At 30.9% G+C, this 19,524-nt stretch overlaps 1 protein-coding gene across 27 annotated transcripts in view; it reads right to left on the bottom strand.

Annotated features, from left to right (window-relative positions):
* The window catches only part of LOC106878725 (potassium channel subfamily T member 2), a 668,752-nt gene that overhangs the window by 59,095 nt on the left and 590,133 nt on the right, over positions 1 to 19,524 (bottom strand). For 16 of the 27 annotated variants that reach the window (XM_052970033.2, XM_089357639.1, XM_089357683.1 and 13 more), the window contains 6 exons: positions 15,092 to 15,163; positions 14,041 to 14,175; positions 12,174 to 12,285; positions 11,008 to 11,109; positions 9,704 to 9,787; positions 6,897 to 7,028 (listed from right to left, as the gene is read on the bottom strand). In XM_052970033.2, the coding sequence (XP_052825993.1) occupies positions 6,897 to 7,028; positions 9,704 to 9,787; positions 11,008 to 11,109; positions 12,174 to 12,285; positions 14,041 to 14,175; positions 15,092 to 15,163 (637 nt within the window). Of the gene's footprint in view, positions 1 to 788; positions 852 to 6,896; positions 7,029 to 9,703; positions 9,788 to 11,007; positions 11,110 to 12,173; positions 12,286 to 14,040; positions 14,176 to 15,091; positions 15,164 to 19,524 lie in introns of all 27 variants that reach the window. The other 11 variants (XM_089357587.1, XM_089357572.1, XM_089357576.1 and 8 more) reach the window with 1 other exon arrangement.

Here is a 19,524-nt window from a genome sequence, read left to right as displayed (position 1 = left end):
ATTGGTTGCTTTGCTAACCCACAAATAAAAAATTTTTTTTTCTACTCAAGGTACAAGGCCTGAAATTTTTGGGGAAGAAACCAGTCAATTAGATTGACCCCAGTATGCAACTGGTACTTAATTTATCAAGGATGAAAGGCTAAGTCGACTTCGGCGGAATTTGAACTCAGAATGTAAAGACAGAGGAAATAATGCTATGCATTTCGCCTGATGTGCTAATGTTTCTGCCAGCCCGCTGCCTTACAATGCAGTGTTGAGTACTTGTTCTTACTATTCAATATGTATAGATCTATACAAGTGTGTTGAGTGTTTATTCACACTCATATACATACATATATATATATATATATATATATATATATATATATGTGTGTGTGTGTGTGCGTGTGTATGTATTGCAATAAAAGCCACATAGAGTATATATGTATATTTTCACTGTATTTTAAAATTATAAAATCATAAATAATGTTGTATTCATACACATTGTAAACAGGTTCTTATAAGTGAAATGTCATAAAATTTGAATAAGTTTAGTGACTGTATTAAAAAGAAATTTTTCTAATGTATATTATTTAGTAGACATTAGTTTTATATTCATTTGACAAAACATACATGTATAAATATGTACATCGTTATTGGGCCTGAATCTCATTAAAATAGAAAGCTATGATTATTAATATTTCATTGAATAGAAATATAAACTATTTTATGTCTAAGCCAAGCTAAATGACAAAGCATTAGTTCATAGGTATCACTGCACTTGCCTTTTCAATAAAAACAATACTTACAACAGACTGTTTGAATGCTAAATTCATTGCTGATTGATCTTTGATGATTGTAAATGTCCCTGACTTGCAATATAATAATAAAAAAGGAAAATAAAACACCAACTGATCATAGGTAGTTGACAGTAGAAAAGGTCATGAAACAACTGAGGCTTATAAAAGAAAATATTTCTCCAAGTGTGAATTTCCAGAAAGGATGTTCTACTAAGATTTGTTTCAGCATATATATATATATATAAACAGGAATTTAATAATTAATATGTTGTTCAGTATTTGCATATTAGGTACAAACATATGTACATATGTGTATATGTATGCTTACATATGTATACACAGTAAGTACTAGAATCAAATGTGAAAGCATTTGTGTTACAAAAATGCAATATGTTGTGTAGAGTCAAAAGTTTTGCAATACTTTGATGACATATTTGCTCTATTCATCAAATTACAACAAAGCAGCCTAGCATTCAAAGTAGAGGCCATTGTGTTGCACTGTCTGCAGCCCCCTTTCTGCCAGCTCTTTCATTCCATGCTGATACCAGTTCTTGACCTTTGAAGCAAAGAACCCCTTCACTGAAGCTTCTACCTCTTCTTGGTTGATGAATCCTCACAAGTGCAGGAAGTGATCCATGTAATAATCTGAGTTATTTTCCCACAATCCTATTGTGCATGAGCAGTGGTTAAGCAAGGGCCAAATTCAGGCATCTATCACCAAACATACAGTGATGCTGTGCATCCAGTGGGATTATGAGGGGATAATTGACCAAGAGTTCATTCTGGATGGTCAAATTATCAATGTCAACATATACTCCAAATAGCTGGAACAGATGTATGCCACTGTGTGGCAAAAATATACAGCATCAGTTAAAAGAAAGCACACTCTTCTGCAGCAAGAAAATGCAAGACATACTGCTAGAATGACTTGGAATAAACTCCAGGAACTTGAGGGAATTGAATTGGTGCCACATCTAGCATATAGTCTGGACCTAGTTCCCTCAGATTACTACCTTTTCCGATCCATGACTCACTTCCTGCATTGTACCAGGAAGAGGTGGAAGCTTCAGTAAAAGACAAGAACTGCCATCAGCATGGGATCAAAGAACTAGCAGAAAGGTGGCTTCAGATGGTGCAACACAATGGCTTATACTCTGAATGCTAGGCTGCTTTTGTTGTAACTGATGAATAAAGCAGCTAAGTTACCAAAATATTGCAAAACATTTGACTTAACACAGTATTTTGATACAATATATGCACACACACACATGTGTGTGTGTGTGTGTGTGTGTGTATTGGGGAAAATACCTTCAAAAGAGAACAATTCAAACTTTTTGAGAAGTCCAAAAAGAGAGAAAGAATGGTTTCTAATAAAGATTCATCATATTCATAAAAGACAGCCAGAGCAAATAATAAGAATATGAAAATAGTAGTTGAAAAATATCGTTATAGGTATAAATATACCATAAACAATTATAGAAAAATAGAGGAGAAAAAGATGTTGAATCTTTGTATTCTCCATTATTGTATCTTATTTTAATTTACTTTATTTTATTAAACCTTTTTTAATGTCCTTACAAAAATTCTTCACACTGATGAAAATGACAATGCCTTAATTTTATTATAATTACTATGTTTATAATTTTTTTCTCATAAATTTGTATTGTCCTTTGAAACGTGCATGTATATTGAATCCTATTTGATATTAAATCTAGCTTTGATTCAACATCTTTTTCTCCTCGATTTTTTCTATAATTGTTTATGGTATATTTATACATATAACGATATTTTTCAACTACATATATATATATATATATATTTCTGTGTGAGTTAGAGGTTGAGAAACCAACTAAGGGATAATACCTATCCAGTATACTGCGTTATTGCATGGCAATCTTGCAATTGAGTATTATATATGGACAGGGGTAAAAAGTGGTTTACCCTTGATTTATATTCGGCAAATAAGAAAGTGGAGATGATATAAAATCAATATACAGCAGCTGGTGAACATTCCAGTATGTCTATTTATTCAAATGTATTGGCTGTATTAGTGGTACAGATTATCAAGTGGAAAAAGTTGGTAATTGCATAAACAAGGGTGTGGAAGCATATAAGCATATAGAAACAAGTGAGTAATTGAGCAAATGTGCAATTTTTTTCTGGAGAACATTATTTTTTTTTCTGGAGAGCATTATTTTTCTTTGTGGTTGGGTCGTTGATGACCTCTTTCTAGCATATAGGATGTCCACTTAGTGGTCATCCCTTCTTATACACATGTAATACAATTTTTCTGAATTTTCAGATTTTTTTATATGCTAGGCCACTTGGTTTTAAATTGAATTAATATTCAATTTATCACCCTCTATATATAAATAATAATAGTAATATATATATATATATATATATATATATATATATATATATATATATATATATGTAAGATGCGGCTAAATTTAAGTTTTAACTTTTTTAAGGCTTTTTTAAATTTCCCTAATAATTCTTTATGTTTAATTTGGGAAACAGCATTTCTAAATCCATTAGTCATTTAATGTGTAATGAACTTCCTCAAAATAAAGTGATGGTAATAATGGTTTCAAATTTTTGGCCCAAAGCCAGATGAAGTGGGTAAGCCAATTACATCAACTCTCAATGCTCAACAGGTACTTATTTTATCGACTTCAAAAGGATGAAAGGCAAAGTGAGTCTCAGCAGAAATTGATGGCAATAATGCTATGTTTGTGTGCTTTGTAGTATTTTGCAAGTGATCACTCAAATAATTTTATAACAAATACAATGATCAGCAAAAAAAAAAAAAAAAAAAACCCTCAAAAACAACTTGGTAAGTTTACATGAATTTCATGATGAATTGTTATGGCACAAACCTCATAACACTTAACCACCTATAAGTTTACAAATGCACCCAGACACAGAATTACCAAATGACCAAACAGCATCATCAAGAATTACTGACTAAACAGCGTATGATCAGCAGACAATTTCCTTGAAATTCCACAGGAAATTAACAAAATTGACAACATTTCCACCATGGGCATCAGAAATCACTAATGTGCCAGTTATGGAAACTCTGAATATAATCTGGGATAAAAACCCAATAAAAACCATCTGTTATAAAAGAAATATCATGAAAATGTTTCTGTTTGTTCTGCTCAACTGAGGTTTTCTTCCATTGTCCACAAGGTAATCTATACATCTTAAAAGCACGGAGTGGCTATGGATACCCCACACAGATGTATATTTATAGTTTTCTGTAGAGCTAATATAGAACTCCACAGCAAATGATGAGATTAACTGTGGAAGCATGGTTAATAAGAAAATACAAACCAAAATAAAACACAGATACATTAAATGTAGAATATATCATTAATGTACCAGAAGTCTAACACATGATTTCATTAGCTGTAAAATTATTGACATTTATCTGACTCACTGAAAAACACAAATAATATGCCAGTACTACCATCACTGTATTTTGAGAATAGTACTATGTAGGTATCAAAGCTTTAATGTACTAATACTAGATTAAGGAAGGTTATTGTTTTAAACTGGACATAAAAAACAAAAAAACGAATATGACAAATCCTTAATAAAAAAAATCAAGTTTGAACAGTCTGTCATTCATGACATTAATAAATTCTTCAGGTGTACAAAATTCTGGTTTCACATCAGTAAAACTGTTGTGTGGGTTTAGTGAAGTGTAAAATATGATCCAAATAATAAGACAAAAAGCAAAGATGCACAATGTAAAAGCGCTCCTTTGATGCAAGTTTGATGAAGTACTACTCTAATGTCCCAAACCACAAATATCATGTAAATTTTCAATTTAAACTTTTAGGTAAACTGGCATTCAAGGTCAAGTTGATAAATAAACAATTGTAACTGATCATCAAAATATTTCTTCGTCTTATTATTTGGATTACACACACACATATACATATAGACACACACACAGATAGACTCCAAGAAAACTGGTGTTGATATACGCTGGCAAGATTTGCATTATTTAGTAAAATCAACAAAAAGCATACACTGAACTTGCTGTGGGGAAAGGAAAATCCAATGTTTTAAATAGAATCATTTTTCAGAGTCCTTTTTATGCTCAGTGAAAGATTGTGAATCTGTGACTGCTATTGTTAACTAAAGTTCTGTAATTCCCTTAAATTTCTCTCCTATCTACTTTTCCCTGAAGAAGGACACTGACTGAAATGCTGGATTTTCCACTCCCCAAGGCAAGCTCACTGTACTCTTTTTGTCAATTTTACTATACTAAAGGTGCTGAAAAGTTCCTGATTTTAAGGGTATTGCGAAAGGCCTGGTTGGAGGCCCAGTCTTTAGAGTTCTTTTACAGGGCTTAGAAAAAACTGAAGGACCACTGCAATAAGTGTGTAAATCTGAGAGAAAAATATGTTGAATAAAATCATAATTAAGTGATCCTCCTGTATTTTCTTTTACTCAAAGCCAGGAACTTTTCAGCACCCCCTTGTATATGTTTAAAATGGCTTGATACAAAACAACACATATTTTCCTCCTATTTTTCTTTACTTTCCATGTACTCCTTCTTTCAGTGTAGCTAACTTCTGAAGAAAAACTTAAGCAAAAGATGTCAAAGACATTTATAATTTCACAATCTTTCATTGGGCCAAAAATATAATGGTTTCTGGTTTAGGCACAAGGTTAGAAATTTTGAAGGGAGGAGATTAGTTGAGTAGACCAGCTCCACTATATGACTGGTTGTGTATTTTATTGACTTCAGAGGGATGAAAGACATAGTTGACTTTAGCAGTATTTGAGTACAAAGTACCAGAATAAATGCTGCTGGGCTATTTTTCTGATGGTCTAACAATTTTATTAGCTCACTGCCTTTCTTGGAAACTAAAATATTAATACCATCCAGTTTTCACTTTGTCTTTTGAGCTGTTTTTGTTGCACATTTTGAATATATGTAATATGGAAATACATACATATAAAGAAACACACACACATATATATTTCGCTTTTATATATTTGTATGTATATACACAAACATGTATTTACATTTACAATATGAATATAGAAGCAACAAGAAATATGCAAATAAGTGTATATTGATTATATACCTCAAAGGTAATTCAGCTATAAACAGTAACTTGCAATGCGTTAAATAAAAAAATCCCTGGAGCAGAAAAAAGGTGACAAGCTGCCTGCAGAATTTGAACTATGCATTTTCTGTAACTTAGGTAGATGAGTTTCTCTGTAAATGCTCTACTGAAATTTGAGTGCATCATTTATACTGTTAAACATGGTGCATGTGTGTGTGTGTATACATACATACATACATACATACACATATATATATATATATATATATATATATATATATATATATATATATATATATATAATATATATATATATATATATATATATATATATATATATATATATATATATATATATATATATATATATATATATATATATATATTATAATAAATATCTGCAAGTGCATCCAGTACAACTAAGCGCACATACTGATTTGATCACAATTTGCATGTAGGGACAAAAACAAGTGCATTGTTACATTTAATGCAGTCAATAAACTCACATACATTGTTATATTCACTTTTATTTTATCATGTTGAAAGGAATATCATTATATATTGAGATCTTTAAATGAGCATCTATGGCCTGGATACTGATATTCTACTTTAGTATGTTATAGACTTATATTTTTCAATTAAACATAGTTGAAAGCTGACTGAAACATAAAGAGAGTGTCAGTGGCAACTGATATGTATTTCATTTGTTCTATGTTTCATAAACTCAGTGCACTTTCAATAATGATATTGTCTCTGGTATCATTTGATATTCATTCTGTGACAGGATTCACAAGAGGAAATTGAGAATTGTTAGACACCCCAAAAAATTCTTTATAATGGTCTTGAATGAAATTGCTGTTGGGAACATCTCTTGTTCATATTGCCTATTAGATAGGTATTGTAAGTAGTAGATTATATTGGGAAAAGATTCTTTGAATGCTGATGACATAAACTGATGAAGATAAATAAGCTTAAACATCCATATAATTTGTGCTTTGATTTATACTTGTAAGATACTTACTGAATTTGTATCAGATCCATCGAGTTGTTGCGTCCGATAAATTCCAATAGGAATTTCACATGTTGTTGAGCAAAGTTTCTGGTACAGCCGTCCATATGTTCTTATCCATAAATCATCTTTTGCTATCTTCATCTAAAAAGCCAAAATATGAAATAAAAAAAAAGTTTCTGTTTTACAAAAATATACTGTAATTATATATTTCATTACACAATTTCTGTGGATAAAAATCAATGAGTGATAAATGTTCAGTTTTATAGCTAACTAGCAGAAATATCCGGCGTTGCCCGGGTTAAAGAGAATAATGAAATCTAAAAACGCCGTCTAGACTACGCATCATCTTTATATATAGAGATGTATATACACACACGCACCCAAACACACGTATATATATGTATATCAATATAAATATATGAAAGTCAATGAAGTTTCGTAAAAGAAGGTGATCATGTACATACTTTCTTGCTGTTGTGATTATAACACCTCATTGTAAACTATGTTCCTTGTTTTCCCTTGTGGAGCATATACAAATAAGTTTTTTGTTGCTGCCCACTCTTGAGCAGCCAACATACAGTTGTCCATGTGAGAAGCAGGGCTCTTCCAAGAGAAGACCAGCTACAGACAGTGTTTGACCCTGATATTTGTTTATGGACATGGCAAAAGTCACACGAAGGGGGAATTGTAGTCTTCTGAATGTAAAAGGAATGTCTGCTCCTGATGGAGTAAGAGGAATTCTTGGAATAAAGACGTCATCCCCTTTTGCACATCCAGAAAGAATGGTAGCCTCGATAACGTGTGACATCGTTTTCTAAATAATGCTCATCTGTTATGTTCGGGTTAAAATTTCATCAACATCAAAAATATATGAATTTTCATGGGAGTTATAGCCGTTATGCAAATAATATAATTTCCAAATTTCATAAAGATCCATTCAGTACTTTTGACGTAGTTTTGGATAAGAAAACAAATGACTAATGTGTGTGTTTGTGTGCATGTGTATGTGTGTGTGATGGGTGTATATATGTATAGATATCTGTATGCATGTATATATGTATATATGTGTACATGTTACATGTACATCTATATATATATATATATATATATATATACATCTACACATATGTATACATATACATGTATGTATAGATCTATATATATATACATATACGTGTACATCTATATGTATACATATACATCTCTCTCTCTCTCTCTCTCTTTCTCTCTCTGAAAGTATCTGTCATTACAGTATCGAAATGGTGTACATATACATGTATATGTATACATATACATCTCTCTCTCTCTCTCTCTCTCTTTCTGTCTCTCTCTTTCTCTCTTTCTCTCTCTGTGAAAGTATCTGTCACTACAGTATCGAAATGTGATTGTTTCAGTTAGTGGAATAGTTTCATTTTTAAAGTGAAAGTATTTGACATGAGTGTTTTTGTTTCACTTTTGACACGTAATACTTAAATAGTGGAGGAGATATTATGTTGCCGTGTGCTCGAACTCTGCAAGAAGTTAATAATTTTTTTTGACTAAAACACAACTGGAACCCTAAGTAAGGCATGTGTAAAATTTGAATGAAATTGGTTGCGTAGTTCTCGAGTTTTAGGGATTCACACAGACAGACAGACAGACAGACACACATTCTCATTTTTATATATATAGATTACTTGTGGCAAATGGGGAAAATATATGTTCCTCTTCATAATTTAATTATATATATATATATATATATATATATATATATATATATATATACACACACACACATACAAAGAGGTGATGCATAAAACATCAAAACACATATACCCATGGGAATTAGGAGCTTAATTACTCATAAGTAATTAAGCTCCAATATGCAATGTGTAATTCAATTGCAGTAAATCTAGAAGAATCTTGTGTTTATACACATTATCAGCAAAAATCCTCCACAACAGCATTGTATCTTTAGAATAAAAGGCAGAGAATCATAACTTCCACATAAAAATTATTTCAACAGCTGTTTTATTAGAAATTAACATAATTAATTCTACAATTACAAAATTAATGTACATAAGTAATGATAAGTGAATTATATTAATTTTCACTAATTACATATCTTAATTATGGAATTATAGAATTAATTATGCTTATTGCTAATGAAACAGCAGTTGAAAGTGATTAAATTATGATTTATCTGTGAATCTTATGCTTCTCTTTTTATCTGCCTCTTTATGTACACACACACACACACATAGTGCACAGAAGGGATTATAACCCAAGCTCTGTCCCCATGTTCTAGTAATCAAATACATGTATGTATGGAGATGTTTTAGATTAAATGAGAAAACCATACATATAAGTTGAGATTCCTGGTTCATTATAATATTTGCAGAGTAAATACATATTAAAACAAAGATTTGAATATGTAGTAACATTTTAATTCCGTGTAACACAGGTTTCAATAGAAGATGGGAAATATATTTTATGAATATAAATAATAATAATAATAATAATAATAATAATAATAATAATATAAATATAATAAACTCATAATAGAAATAAGCATATATGTATAAACATGTAGACCATCTCCCAACTGTAAATCTTCAGACACAGATTAAAAATAGATTAAAAAGAATATTATTTTGAATCTATGAAGCAACAGCAGAGGAAATAAGAAATATATATGTATAAGAAATGTAATGTCTCAAATTCAGTCTACTGAAGTGATAGAATTTCATTTAAAAAATAATGATATACATGAATTTTGTGCAGTAATCAACCTGCTCATAAATCAGTCTTCCAAAGGAGTCAAACTGTATACTTACACAAGATAAGTGGCCAGATCCCACTGCTTGGTCAATACCAAGTAGCAGACGAACAAATGTTATCAAATAGTCTTTTACAAATGCCTATATGAAAAGATGGAAACATCATGGATTACAGTTTAGTTCTGAAAACAACTTTACATGTATTGGAAATGCTAAGTGCAATATAGATGCATTTATTTACTAGTATCAATTATAAATGCTTGCTTAATTAACATAAATATTCTATTTAACTTATCTCAAATGTGCAAAAATTTTATAATATAACTTTAGTGTGAACAACAAATCATTTACCATCATAAATAATCAATACTAATTAATAAGTAATATTTTCTCCTAATTATATCATAATTAACTTTTATCTTGAGTCAAACCTAATCTTTATTCAAATTTCTGCAGTTTATAATTCACATTAGTTTCTCTGAATTCTAACTAATTTCTAAACATATACATACATGCAGTTTGGTTCAACTTAGTCATTTGGTTAACCAGTTGTTAATTTAATGTTGGATATTTTGACAGCAAATGTCTCAAATACTTTATGAAAACATTCATCGCCAAAATTTCAATCTACTGGAATTAACTCCTTACCCACATTTTCCTAATAGAATTTTAAGCTAAACATCAACTACAATAATCTTATCAATTTAGGATAGTCTGCCAAGTAAACAAGCACCTCCCTTCTTTCCTGTATGAAACTGCAAATAAAATATTTGTAGCAAACACCATTCTGTTTGTGGTAATCTTTAACATGCAACAATAAATCAGTATTCAAAATCCACCCTTTTTTCAGATGGTCCATTATAAGTTGTGCAGCTGCTGTTCAAATAAGAGCTCTGAAGATCATTATTCACTAAAATTAATATTTATCATCTATTAACGACTCTTATGGTTAAAGTCCACTCTGCACACTAAAATATTTCTGTTCAATATATAACCTTTTTTCAGTTGCATCTATATACATATCCAGGTCAAGTGTATATCCTCCAAGTTTGATATTGCATCCTTCATTCTTCAACCCAACAGACTCATTAAAATCCTAAATATAAAAGCCAACAAATTTGTTCTATTTCTACTTTTCATATGTCACACAATATTTTTCCTATGTTTGCTTTCTTTTACTTATTTTTATATTGGAGTTGATCCAAGATTTCTGAAAAGGTTTTTATATTATATTAATATAACCTTATTTTTACATGTCCAAACATAGTCCTAAAGATGAAGTTGAGTCAAACAGAAAATGCAATTTTTAAAATCTTCAATTCTAAAAAGAAAATAATAAACAAAAATAGATGTTTTTTTACCTGATATAATAAAGTATCCAACATACTTGCACTAAAGACATTGCCAGCTGCAAATGGTAATCTGAACATGTAGTACATATGGGATCCTTTCTCTTTCTCTTTCTTTAAAAAAGAAAAAAATTAGATAAAGTTTTCTTTTCGTTCTTATTCCTTTTATCATTAGTTTTAATTCTTTTGAGAAATGATGGAAAATTAAGAAACATAAACATCAAACAAATTAAGTTAGGGAATAGTAATCAAAAGTTTGTGTCAGATGTAAACCTTTAATGAAAGAATAGAAAGTAATGTTTTCATAAAATTTCAGTAACACATCAAGATGACTTTTGTAAAAATTTCTTCTATCACAGATTGAGACGATATATACAGATCATTTCAGCAAAATTTGTGGGTCTTTTTTTTTATCTCTAACCATAATTGTAATCCAATGTATGTGTGTGTGTGTGTGTGTATACATATGTACATATATATATGAGTGTGTATACACACAGTTAAATCAAAGGATATTGAAGTAAAGACCCTAAAAAAACTGTACCAGTATTAATGAAGGGTTGCAATTGCAATGGTTACTAATTGTTGCAGTAGAAACATGTGTAGGTCTATCTGAAGCTGTATATATATATATGAAAAGGAATTAAAGATAATGCTATACTACTTTGAAATAATTCCTATCATTATTACTATTACTATTATTATTATTATTATTATTATTATTATTATTATTATTATATATACATATACACAGAAAATGTAGCTATGTATGTATATCAATTGACAAAAAGATGTAAGCATCAGAGAGAAAAACCAATAAACCAGAACTTGTGATATTTGTTCTGCCCAGTTGTACAGACAATCCCTTATCTCATTTGTCATCATGAAGGCAGTAAATTATTAACTGACCCATAAAAAAACAGTAACCAATGATGCTATTGTTGATAAAATGCAACATAAAACAATATTAAGATCAAGTATCTGGAAATATATGAACAACTCACTAAACTACAAAAATGTATTCCTTTAAATGAAAAACATACATTTGGATTTTTATAGTTAATATAATTACTTCACTTTGTTGAAACTAGGATATAGTAAATAGGAAAATATGTGTGAGAGAAACTTTCAACATTCCTGATCTTTCAGCAAGTTTTAAGACAAGAAAACACACTTACCTTTTCAATTTTGGAAACTTGGAATGAATAAGAATCTTTTGCTCGGAATTGCATAAATCTCATATTGGATGACTGTGATAATTCTGTGATGATATTAGCACTAGGAAATAATCTAAAAAGACGAAAAATTCAGCTGTTTTATATTTAAAAAAAAAAAACATTTTAGAAATAGAAACTTGTATGTTTTTGCATTTGTTCATTTTATGCCTATTTTTCCATGCTAACATGGATTAGATTTATATGAAGCAGCATTTTATGACAAGATGTCCTCCCTGTCACCAACTTTTAGCTGTTCTAGAAAGTATGTTGTAAAAAAAAATGGCAGAACACTGGAACACATTATTAACAAGGAATGTAAACATCACTGTTTTAGTCAGGTAGTATCAGCATTTATACATGTGCACATATGCATGCATGTACACACACATACACACACACACACGACAGGTTTTCATAGATTCTGTCAACCAGTTCCATTCTCACGGTATTGGTAATCCTGAGGCTAAAGTAGCAGACACTTGCCAAGGCTTTCATGAAGCCAGATAGAATTTGAAACCACATGGTTATAAGACAAACTCTGTAGCCACATAGCCATGCCCACACATCTTGAAATCAGCTTCAAGCAGAACAGATTTTCATTTCCAACTTTTTAAAAAAATATTAATATTCTGGTTATAAATTTAATACCATTAAAAAAACAATTTGAATGTCATTTGAATAAATTCTACTGATTAACACACGCTTTAATTTGAATTTCTTTTAGTCTGCTTTGAAGACACATTTTTTGTACAAAACTAAATGATCTGGTCTATTTAGTATATCAGTTAAGCTTGGATGATGGCAATGCCTGCTCTCTAAAAATTTGGATTTGATATAGTAGATGTATAGTTGACATTAAGACTAAGTATGGAAAATATTTACTTATTGATCTATTTTTAGTAATAAAGAAAATTAAAAATGTTTCAAGACGTTATTTTGCTATCTATGTATGCTTGAATATTATTAAAAATACCTTAATAATTTAATAAAGAATTTCTGCATACAGTGTTCTATGCATAAAATATTCAAAGGTATTAAAAAGGTGTGTGAAATAAAACCTATAAAATTTAGCTGATAAACAAAATGTGTTGAAAATTATATATATATATATATATATATATATATACAGGTTGTGCCACTTAATGATGTGAGTAGTGGCCATGGTTACTTATACACTTCCTTTAAGAAATGTGCTTGTTCCATCACTGTGAAATACTATGTATTCAAAGTCTGCTCTGTCTCTACTTTTTTCTTTCTCCATGCATTTTTTTATTCTTTTACTACTATCAGTTTTTGGGCAGCAGCCACGTGAGGCACTGCTTCCAAGTGTTTTAATGGTTATATTGATCCCAGGATGTCATCTCGTAATTATTGTATTGATTGCATAAAGGATATAAGGAAAATACCCCCATGATGGAATCGGACCAAACTTGAATGGAACTAAGTATCACAAAGTATTTTTTGCTTGAAACACTGAGTTTGCTCAGATATCCCTTATTGATTCACATACACACACACACAAATCAGGTCAGGTTTTTACACAGTTTTCTCATTTGCCAACATTAACTTGCAAGACGTTGGTTGGCATAAGGTTTTGGTAGAAGTCACTTTCTCAAAGTGCTGCATAGTGGGAGTGAATCAGAAATCCCATGGTTGCAAAACAAACTTCTCTGCTTCATAGCCATGCCTGTATTGATTTCTCTCAGACATTTGAGTTCTGTCTCAGATCAGATGTAGTCAGATACCATTCAACTACAAAGAATTGTACTACATTTTGTATACAACAGACATATCAAATATTTCACCAATGTAATATTTAACTACTTACTTGAATATGGTCTGGACAGCAACAATTGTATTACAATCTGATAAGGTATCTTCTTCTGCTGAATTTGAACTTTCTTTATTCACAATGACCACATTATCAGCAAGCGTGATGCCTGCCCTAAGAAGATCATCTAGACTATAAAAATAAATATGAATATGTTAATAAGTATTAAGATATTTGCCAAAAGTAGATACAAAGTCTTAGATTTCGATATAAACTGATGTACCAAATATTTTCATCTTTGGCGATAAATAGTTATGCTTTCTATTCAGTAACAGATGAAATTAAAATAATTAATTGGATATAGATATATATATCTTCTAATGTCCATATTATTTCTAAAAGGAAGTATATTGATGGCTCTGGAGTTGCAAGTTTGTAGAACAACTTGGTATATGCAACTGAAAAAGCATTAAATTAAAATTAACATCTGTATCATACTAAGTGTTTACACAACATTAGAAGACTAGATGCTGTGGAAATGTCAAAGATAAAATTTGTTCATAGACTTGGGTTAAAGGAACAGTATATATTGGAGCAAGATGAACATCTTCATTGTAATGTTTCAAGAGAATGACATGTGTTTCACCAATGTTGGGGCTTAGATCATGGTTACAAGTTTGTATTTTGGAGAAGTGTATTATAAAAGCAGAACTATAGAATTGCATTGTCACAAGACTTTACTGTACTTGATTTTAAAAATATTAATACTTGCACTGTCTCATTGCCACAGGTAGAGTCTTTGAATTTCCTTGTATTTCCTCTATGGCAAAAATATTTGCTAATTTTGTTTCAGTTTCCTTTTAATTGCAGGTTAGGATTTGTTGGGTAAAAACAGCATTCTTTTAAAAACCACAACACGAAGAAACTATTCCAAGTGAGAGATACCAAACAACTTGATCATCTATTATCTCATATTTTGTATGTCTTTACTTCTAGATGTGAATGGTTTTACTTTTTTGCAATGTTGTTTTAGGGAAAAGGCACTCCCAAACAAAATATTCATACACATGAAAGTTGAGGGAAAGGCAAAAATTAATCATTCACTTACCATTCTATCGATCCTAACATCCAGTAGACTAATGGAAAGTAACATATTGTCTCTAAGAAATTAGTATCTGGTCTGAAATAAAAAATATAATTAAGCATACAATTTAAAGAACAATTTTTTAAAAATAAAATATAAAAAAGGAGAAAAAATATGAAAATTTGTAAAGGAAACTGAAAAATTACACAATTTAATACTAGAGATTTGTTACATTAGCACAAGGATAGACACAGTCAAATGAATCAACCTAGTAATTGCTGGACATTTATTTTATCAATCTTAGAAGAAAAACAAATTAATTCCACCCCTCTACTTTCTGGGCCATAGAAATTTTAAACTAAATACATTATTTAATCTAACATTACTGTTTCTGATACTTCATCATCCTCTCTATATAATAATAATAATAATAATAATAATAATAATATAAATAGAATTAGTGTTACATTAAGGTTATTTTTACAGTGTGCCTTCATTGCACAACTTAGTGCAATTCTATGTGCTTTGGGTACAGATGTTATTATTTTTGTTTTGGTTTTGTGTTTTTCTATTGTACAGAAGAAAGGTGAGCGTTTCTTGTAGCTATATCTTCTGTGTGTTATATATATGGAAGTTTTGGTGTTTTAGTTATATATTAGTCTAAATTTATTTTTATCATACTCAAGGCATTTATTAAGGGTTTTTCTTTTTATTTGCGATAACAACAATCTAGTTATTTCCATTTGGATAATTTCTGCATTTCTTTCAGAGATATATATCTGCTGAAAATGATATATTACAACATATTTCCTTTTCTGATGATTTTGACAAGAATGTGTAGCGATTTTCTTTAATATTTCTGTTTGAGTCAATTGTAACATCTGACAGTATGGACACTTTGCTATTTTCTGAACTGTTTGTGGTATGAAGTTTGCACCCCATCATTTTTTTGGTTATTCTATAATACTAATAATTACTGGTGTGTGAACTTGTTAATTCTCATGTTTATATATATATAGTGGAGGCACAATGGCGCAGTGGTTAGGGCAGTGGACTCACAGTCATAGGATCACGGTTTTGATTTCCAGACCAGGTGCTGTGAATGTTTATTGAGCAAAAACACCTAAAGCTCCACAAGGCTCTGGCAGGGGGAGGGGGGTGGCAAACCCTGCTGTACTCTTTCACTACAACTTTCTCTCCCTCTTTCTTCCTGTTTCTATTGTACCTGTATTTTCAAAGGGCCAGCCTTGTCACACTTTGTCACATTGAATCTACCCGAGAACTGCGTTAAGGGTATTCATGTCTGTGGAGTGCTCAACCACTTGCACATTAATTTCACAAGCAGGCTGTTCCATTGATCGGTTCAACTGGAACCCTTGTCATTGTAACTGACGGAGTGCCATGGTATATATATTCATTATGAAAGCTAACACTAGTCAGCTTTAAAAAATATAATTACTTATATGTAATTTCTCTTTGTATCCTGCTTTAAAAGTTTTTGGTAATATGGGATGGCAATCAAAAAGTTTTTAGTCTCAACTCGAGTTCTGTGCTCAGTTTTCTTATTATTCAACACTGTTGGCCAGTTTGCAATTCTATTTCCATTTAGTTTTTATGTTTTTGCTAGTTCCAGTTGTTTTTCATCCTTCAAAAGCTGTCTTATACCTTACAATCCAGCAAAAGATATTTCAAAATAATTTTCTAGTTGCAGAAGACCTCTACATCTCAGTATTCATGATATATACAATCTTTCAGTGTTGGCTTTTGGGTGCCATATTCTAAATGCAGTCATTATTTTCCTAACTAGTCTTTCTTAGATTATGTAGAGGACACAGTACCATTACATCCTTTTTCACATTTAACTTTTCTTCAAGTATGAATCTAATGTATCTAAAATATACCTTGAGTATGTCTGTGTTTAATCTTATTCTCTTATCTGTTTCTTTATCTAATATATTATTAGTGGCTCCAGTTAGTTTTTGCTTTTCTTTTTGTCTGGATAGTCATCTTGACACATCTATTTCCCTACTAAATCTATATACCAAGGTTTCCAGCTTTTATCCGCTCTGCAACATACAACTTGATAAGCAGGATATGATTTATTGTTATCCCAAAATAACAGCATTCTTATCCATTCTAATTTTGTATTTTGGTTAAAAGTTTTAGTGAAAAAAAAAAAAAAAAGAAAAAAAAGGGGGTGGAGGAAATGAATCTCATTTGTATGTATTTCTTTAACAGAGATAGGATGGTTTTTATAATTTCCTTTTACAAAATTGTTTTCCATTTCATGACATATTTGACTTGTTAATGTTGCTGCCTTACTCAGGATAATGTTTCCTGAATTCACAAATAGAAAACACTGGCAAAATCAATCCATGGCAATCCATTTGCTGTTGACACTCCACTCAAAAGAATCTGCTTTACTTGGTATTGTTGTGACATTGGTACTTGATTTTGTTTTATATAGTTCTTGTAAATTATTGGTTAGAGTGATGAATTGTTTGTCTTGTTCAAAGAAGTCTTTTCCACTTTTATGGATAAAATCTTTGATTTAGCAAGCATTTTATCTTAGTTTTTTTTCTTCATTTTGGATACTTTATTTCTTTTGGTGCTTCTTTTGATGTTGATTATATCTAAAATTGAGATATTTTCTTCTATTTTATTTCTGTATGTTTGTTTTACCTTAGTGTACATTTGAATTTTGAGGAATTATACACTTTCCTTTGTTGTTGCTGTTTAGTGGCAGGTCAACTATGATCAGAGGCATTCCAACCATAATCTTCCCATCTATTTTTAAAGGTATCTGGGTCTTTTCTGGTCGTCACCAAGTACCCAAGACACTGAAAAACTAAAAGAAGAAACCATGGCAGACACTAGCTGGCTACAGAAAGATTAGCTAAATACCATACAATGTTGCGTGTCAAGATGGATGGCTTCAAGATCCATGATTGCCAACACTTGTAGGCATGTCACATGAAAAATGATCTAGGACTACATAGTCTAACATGACTTTCCTTATTAAAGATGATAAGGTGTAAACTGTGGGTAATTTAGTTGCTATTTCTGGCATAACTTAGCAGTTCAGCCAAAAGAGACTGATAGAATAAGTGCTAGGCTTCAAAACATAAGTCTGAGGGTTGATCTGTCCAAGTAATAACCATTCAATGTGGTGCCTCAGCATAGCTGCATTCAAATGATTGAAACAATCAAGAGATAAAAGAAATATCAAATGACTAAATTGAGAGCCCATTGTTGATTTGACATTCCTTTGTGATTATTACAGCTGCCCCCTTCATTATCTGATTTATTTTGATAAAGAAGATATACAAGATAATTTTTAACAGGTGTATGATTTATTCATTATTTATAATTAATAGAGATGAGGCCCTTCCTCATCCCTATTAATCAGATAGATTCTGTTAACACTGTATGGAAATTTGCTTGGCTCATAAAATTGGAAGAGTTGTCCATACAAAATGCATGGATTGCACATAGAATTGGGATAGGTGTTTATAAACTGTATACATGAATTTAGGGATGAAGGATTGAAAAAGAGATAAAAATGGATATGTTTATGCTGATTCCTACTACTTTTCAAACAAGTAACATAACATGTTTGAAATAAAAGATACTGCTCTTTATGTTCTGAGTTCAACTTTTGCCTTTCATCTTTTTGGGGGCCAATAAAATAGAGTATCGGTTGAACAACAATGGGATCAATGTAATCAACTTACTCCTCCTCTAAAATTGCTGGCATTGTGTGAAAATTTGTAATCATTATTTCTTAAAGCTGGTGAGCTGGAAGAATCATTAGCATTCCAGACAAAATGCCTAACAGCATTTTTTCTGGCATTACATTCTGAGTTCAAATTCTGCTGAGGTTCACTTTGCCTTTCATCCTTTTGCAGTTGATAAAACAAGTCCCAGCTGAGCACTGAGTTTGATGTAATCAACTAGTCACCCGCTTCCAATATTTCAGGCCTTGTGCCTATAGCAGAAAGGATTATTATAGCATAGTAGGCGAAATGCTTAGTGATATTTTGTCTGTTGGTACTTTCTGAGTTCAAATTCTGCTGAGGTTGACTTTACCTTTCATCCCTTTAGGGTCAATAAATTAAGTACCAGTGAAACACTGGAGTTGATGTAATTGACTAGTCCCTTCCCCACAAATTTTTGAGTCCTTGTCTCTACAGCAGAAAGAATTATTATCATCATAAATGTTATCATCATCATCATCATAATCAAGGTAGTGAGCTAGTAGATTAGTTACTACACAAGACAAAACACAATGCTTAGCAGCTTTTCTTCCTGGTCTTTACATTCTGTGTTCAAAAGTTCCCAAGGTCAACTTTGTCTTTCATCTTTTTTAAGGTCAATAAAATAAGCACAAGTTCAGCACTGAGGTTGATGTAATTGACTTACCCCCTCCCCTAAAATTGTTGGCCTTATGCCATTAT

The sequence above is a fragment of the Octopus bimaculoides genome, chromosome 1 (genome assembly GCF_046866305.1).
Source record: "Octopus bimaculoides isolate indiv1 chromosome 1, ASM4686630v1, whole genome shotgun sequence".
Lineage (NCBI taxonomy): Eukaryota > Metazoa > Mollusca > Cephalopoda > Octopoda > Octopodidae > Octopus > Octopus bimaculoides.
The sequence above is the reverse complement of the archived record's forward strand: the minus strand, read 5'-3'. Positions and strand labels throughout refer to the sequence as shown.